This window comes from Hyalella azteca, unplaced genomic scaffold (assembly GCF_000764305.2).
Source record: "Hyalella azteca isolate HAZT.00-mixed unplaced genomic scaffold, Hazt_2.0.2 contig1987, whole genome shotgun sequence".
Lineage (NCBI taxonomy): Eukaryota > Metazoa > Arthropoda > Malacostraca > Amphipoda > Hyalellidae > Hyalella > Hyalella azteca.
In genome coordinates, this window is record NW_025932277.1 from 1 (window position 1) to 6,532 (window position 6,532).

The following is a 6,532-nucleotide window of genomic DNA, read 5'->3' on the forward strand; positions in this document are numbered from 1 at the left end:
GGCACTTCAACTGCTGTAGTTGCTATGCCCAGCACACCACTACCCAGCAGGCTGGAGCTGTACACTTCCTCATCACGACTCACCCACACCTACGCAGGTGAACAGCAAAATTAATAATCAATTTAGTTAGAGTTAGAATTCTCCCATAGTGGATTGAGAAACTCAGCAAAAATATACCTACTATCAAAAATGACCAACAAATAATGAATAAAAAATCTTGTATTTCAGACATAAGGCAGTAACTTGACAACATGGAGTATATTATCAAACTGAAATAGAGAAAACATTTTTATAGGTACCTGATTCAGTCCAGCTAGTGGGTTAACATGCAGAGTAGGTGGCTTCCACTTTCCTGTGAAGCTTTCAGGTGTAAGAGACTTGGCATCACACTGAACATTTGATGGCTGATTGTCTTTAGTGTTTTTAGATTTGTAATTGTCAGCACCAGCGTGAACAGCCACATTGCCGGCTGCCAAGCCAGATGGTCCAGCACCAAAATCTGACACCCATCCATTGAGCTTTGAGGTGGCCAAGTTGTCAAGCAATCCAAGGAGTTCAGCTTCAGAATGCTGGGCATTGGACACCCGAGGATCATCGTCGGTAACTTCAATAAAATCATCATCCTCATCTTCATCATCTGAAACTGATCTAGGATTGTGGTCTAAGTTAGCTGCAGACTTGTAAAGCTTTTTACTTAGTGGAATAATGGTGACAGATGTGTATAGTTCAATGGCTGAATCCACAGAGTTTTTAAGCGTAATTAGTTGCCTGAGGATTTCTGTACAGCTCTCAGCATATGGCAGGATTGACTGATGAAGAGATTTCAGCTTTGGGAGCCAAAGAGTGCTCAAAATATTTATCAAGTCTTTGAGGTTCTCCACAACACTTTGGTTGTCGGGTGTTTCATGAATTTGCTTGATGGCAGAAAGATCAATTTTGATGCAGGTATCCTTGAGGATACCAGCACTGCGTACATAATCAGACCCATAGAGGTCAGTAGATCCTTCACTGGATTCAGAGGAGACAGCAGCATTTACTTCATCAAATTTTGCTGTGGTTCCCGGAAGTTCCAAATCAAATGTGGAAAGTGGAGGAGTAGGTACATCACATGGCAACTTGGTGACTGTTTCAGAGGAATGACTAGACTTGTCATTCACCATGCCATCATCAGATAGAGGAATGAAGAATTCATTCACATCTGGTATGAGGAGTTTGAAACAATTTCTGAAAGACAATAAATCTTTTCTTAATTGGACTTCATTTTCTATCAAAGATTTCCTAACATTTTCAATTTTTTTGGATTTGGTCATTTCAAGAGTGCGTATTCTCTCATCTTCTTGCTCCCTCTCCTGTCGACTCATTGCAGTCATTGTTTCAAAATCAACATTTTTTCTTTTCATCATGTATTCCAATCCTAGTACAAGCTCATGATATGAATGCCCATATTTGTCATGCCACTGCTTTATTGAACAGATAGCCTTCTTTTTCAATTTCTTCCAGACCTCAATTGGCTTTATTCCAGGTTCTTTCGGGCTCTTACCAAGCACAAGATCAACTAAATTGCTGAAATTTTCTAGAGTTAAGATCCGAAAATGATGTGATTTTCTAAAAATTTCATCACAAATTTGGAAACAGCTATAACGAATTTCTGCATGTTTCATGGCAAACTGCTGAAAAAGAAACTCATACAATTTTTCTACATAAAAATCAGATAATTTACATATGCTTTTTAATTTCTTGAACAGTGATTCATTTAATTCCTCTTTGCCAGAAGTTGTGAGTTTCTTCACCAAGTATTTTATGTTATTTATCATCTCTTTATTGCTTTCCATAATGAATCCTAATTTGCAGTTGAAGATCTGTGTTAGAAGGGAAAAAATGTCAAGCACATAACAATTGACAATGATATGAACAAATTTTGTGATGTGATGATCCTAACATCAGTCAGCTTTGCGACATTTTTATTCTATCACATTGGGAAACCTGCGCAGCTGCCCTTCATCACTCAAGTCATGAATGTGATTGCAAAAAAATTTATGACAAAATACTTTGATTTCAGCCATTGTAGAATTAAACATACAATTAATAATAAGAAAGCAGGCTTGAGTTGATACAGAACACACTTAGAAATTACCGGTAATGCTGTATTTTGCAATAGATAGAGATATGTAGAAATGGCTCTTCATGGCCAAAGATGGCCAAGATATGGAATTCATGGCTTGGAGAAATGGAATCAGGGCTTGCAAATCCATAAAACCACGGCTCAAAAATCAAGTTGTGGATCAAAATAGATATTTGCAAGCCATGATTCCATTTCTTTGAGCCGTGAATTCCATATCCCAGCCATTGTTATGGGCTGTCACTCTTTCTGCTGGAGAGTGGTGGTTACCTTGATCCCACTTGGGGAAGTAACGCTCCCCCAGTTCCGAGTTAACGTAGTTGTTTTTAGAATCTTGAAATTAATGGTAAACATCAATATTTGTGTTGTCAGTGCTCTCCATCTCATTCTCTTTGCCCTTTTTGCAGACCATTTTTTCATGTGTCAGTGGTGATTAAAATTCCAAAATCTCCTATCTGCCATTATATCGTACTCGCACTACTGCCTGTGGTTGGTGAGTAGTTGCCAAGATATACCTTTTTTAATCACTGCTCATATATTCATTGATGAAGATTTTAATGTTGTGTTTTTGAGAATACCGTTATAGATGAGAAATATATTTATCTGTTATCCTGCTAGATAGTTTATTGTGTATATATGTTTTGAAGTTTGTATTGATGTTGTGTTTAATAATAGGGTGTTAGGTGTTGATAATGTGAATATTTTACAGAAGCATCTTCAAGTACTTCACATAAGCGACCCATGCCCCGTTTGCCCGGTTGTCCGGTAGCCCGTTGGTTTGGTTGTACAGTTGACCGTTTGCCCGGTTGTCCGGTAGCCCGTTGGTTTGTACGGTTGTACAGTTGCCAGTTTTCCGTTTGCCTGGTTGCCTAGTTATACAGTTATCTGGTTACCCAGTTCCCCAGTTAATGGCTAAACAGTCATCCAGTAGTTGGTTAGGTTTTGATTTAGCACTCTCTTAGGTTTAAATTTTAAGTCCCTTTATAATGAAGTTTTGTATTAGAAGTAAATAAAGTTGAACAAAAAAGAGAAAAACACCTGGTGGACAGGGATGGCTATAAGGGGAGTTGGGAGGCCATCTTTTATTTAATCCTTTAGATTTTAAAGAACCTTGAATACCTTCCCTCGCTTAACTAATAAAGACGACCCATTACAACGTCATGGGCAGTAACCAATCACCTAAATGCGATAAAACCAGTCAACCAATCCATCATGGGAATGAAGGGGGTTTGTTTATGTTTCTTGATCTACGTGACTTAACAAGAAAGCTGAACTGGAAAAACGGAACTACTCGTGGGTCAACCTTAGTATATATAGTTCAACCATGATGACTATGGTATATTTAGTAGATAGAAAATTTTCTACTTCTGAATGATTGTGCAACCTGATTGTGCATTTTTGTTGATGGAAGTAATTCATCTGGTGTGAATATTGCAGCTCCAAAAATTGCAGGAGAGCTCTACATAGGGTAAACGTGGTATATTCTGACATAGTGGGTAATTCCGACACTTCTCAACTTTTTCCCTTTATATTAAGCTTTGTCTTAGTTCCATGCATTCACTGATGGTTGAAATAGTGACATCATACTATTGTGTGCCATACTATTGCCAAAACACTAGGTCTGGGTCATCTCCCATCTGGCAGGAAAATGTTGAGATCCAAAAGAGAGAACATTGAACATCCAAAAGAGAGAACATCCAAGTCCCCAAGTGAGAACATTGAAAAACATGTCAAAGTTGATAGTTGACCTTGCTCTACCAAATAGTGATAAACTGTTTGTGTAGAAAGAATATTATGGTTTGAGACTTTCAAATAAGTCTGTGAATATATTAGGAATCCTCCAAGTACCTATACTTGTATTTGCTGATTTCAAGTGGTAAATAAATTAATAGATGATTAAGTTAAGAGACGCCTGAGACGGTTTTAGACACATAAAAACTAATTCCAACACAGCTTGGAATTAGACAAACACAGCTCATTCCATGGCATAATGATACACGGAAATGTGTGTGGCAGAATCATTCATAATCTGACTACAGATTTTCAGAATCCAAGCTGTGTGCTTTGTGCAGTGTGCAAAAATTAAAATTTTCTTAATTAAAAGCTTAATAGCTCATAATTAATAGCCAAATTGAGTAGTGTTTAATATTCAACTTTCTTCTAACTCTGAGCTGTGTCATATTCCAATACAGCTCACACAGCAATCGGAATTCAAACACAAGAGTGTTGGAATTATGAATTAGTAGTCTGAAGCAAGGCCAGAATTAGCCTCACAAAATGCCAAATTTAGTCACACACAGCATTGGAATAGGCCTATATGGATTTGGAAGGTTTGCATTCTAAAGGCTATTAAATAAATATGGCAACAGTTTGTGACATTTCATTGTTGCTGGTGCGTAGTGCGGTGTTTTGAGGTGATGTAAATCAAACAAAACTCAAGTTGCGCATACAGTGATTTTTTTATAGCCATTCATTTTTTGCTACATCCTCAAAGTTAAAGTGTTGGAATATACCTCGTTTACCCTAGTTGTGACTTGTGGGCAATAGGTCTCAAAAGACAAAAGCCTAAAGGTAGATGAATTTCTTGCCTCTGCCTGTCAGTATTAACCTTTTGATCTCTAATGCATTTCCCATTGTCATTTTCAATGCTGTCAGTAACTGAGTAAGTCTGCTCAGTGCTCAGTCAGTCTTATTCATTGTCTGTTTGCGTTTGGGCGGCGGTTTGGCATTGTCACTAAAGGGTTAAGTACTTAAGTAGGAATTAAGTAGGAAAAAAGGGTTAGGTAAGTAGCCTGTAGGAAATTTCAAAGCTTAGAATGTCAGACTGTTAGAGTCTTGGAGTGGAGGGACTTGGTGCAAAGCAGTTTTGGCTCAAAAAAGGCAGCCGCGCTCCAGGTGGTTCTGACAAAGATGGTAGATCAATAAGATCATTCATCATTAGGACTTAGTCAACTTGCTAAGTTGAGTAAAAGGTGAGTTAGGTGACCATTGGCATTTAACATAGCTAACTTTATTATTAGTGTTGACTGTTGAGGAAGAGGGGCTCATTGCATTACAGTGACGAGGTGGCTTGCTGTTTCCTCTTTGGGTAACACTTAAAAGCTGAAGACGCTGAATCTTCTTCTTTGCGGGGGGTCCATGCTGGGTGGACATAAAGCCACAGGTCTGCCTGATGGGATGACCGTTGGGCCTGAGAGCTTGTTGGTTAAGTTTTTAGCTTCTTGGTACAGGAAGCTAGTCAGTTCTCTCTTAAGAGAGATCAGTTTTCAGGTAGCTCCATATAGGATTTGAGGAGTTTTAAAGGAGACAAGTATTAGTAAATGGACTTAAGACTAAATGCTCATTTGAAGCAAAGCATAAAATGTAAATGAATGCTGGTACAGCCTTTCTACCTACTTCAAACACCTAAAAGACACGCCTAGATTTTGATAAATATGCCAACAACAACAGTAGATAGAACATAAGTAGCAGCAGTAATCAAACATGTGCATGGCTGCCATGCATGCTTGTGTACAGCTCTTGCATGGCAACCTACAGCTTGCTTATCCTACCTGACTTCAATATGAATAGAGTAAAAAATCAAAATATTTTCTGTTGTACATTATCATTATGGTTACCTCCCCCCAACAAATTACATAGAGTAAATTCTACATTAATGCATCTTAAATTACGTTGTAGCTCTTGTCTTGGCAGCACATGACGTTGACAATCCAGAAGAAAATGCGCTATTGTATCCGATGTATTGCAGGTGATACATTGATCCGTGTTGCTCATGTTGAATCTATATAGATGGCTCTTGACACCGGCATGACCAATTCTGAGTCTTGCAGCTGCATATTCCAACCTGCAGGACTTTAAGCAGAGCCAAGGGCGCAGTCTGGGTTCTGTCAAGATGTAGTATTGCTGAAGTTCTTCTAATGGTATATTTTTGCAGGGGTTGTAGACATTCAGAATGTTGATAGTCGCAGTTGGTATATATTTCAATGGACTGACACTCCAATAAACCAGCTGGAAAAGGGATCACTTGCTTTGGTTTAAAAGTAACATCCTCTCTTATTAGAATACCCAAGCCACATTTCTCTCCTAGTCGATGCAGCCATGAGAATTGATACCCATGAAATTTGGGCTCGTTCTTCTTTAGCCAGGTTTCGCATAAACATACTATTTCTGGTTTTTTGGTGTAAATATAGATTTTCAGCTCAGATACTTTGCCTCTTAGACCATTGCAATTTAACTGATATACCTATCTCTAATTGGGACTCTTGCGCAGTGGGTCACTGAACAGAATTGAAATTTGAATGAGCCATTTTAAATTTTCCTCTTTTTTAAGTTTCTAGCAGTCTTGGTGTGTCTCTTTTGAGAGGATGTTGGTTGTTCATTAATGGCCATGCTTGGTGGGTCAGGACAGGTGGA

General features: G+C 38.4%; 1 protein-coding gene across 1 annotated transcript; it reads right to left on the bottom strand.

The window, feature by feature from the left end:
• Positions 1 to 11: 11 nt before the first annotated feature.
• On the bottom strand, positions 12 to 1,857 carry LOC108677528 (UV-stimulated scaffold protein A-like; the record flags this gene model as incomplete). Its single annotated transcript, XM_018165756.2, has 2 exons — positions 300 to 1,857; positions 12 to 89 (listed from the first exon to the last, which is right to left on the bottom strand). Coding segments are annotated over exons 1-2 (1,611 nt in total), but the record flags the coding sequence as incomplete, so codon positions are not given.
• Between the last annotated feature and the right edge of the window lie 4,675 nt (positions 1,858 to 6,532).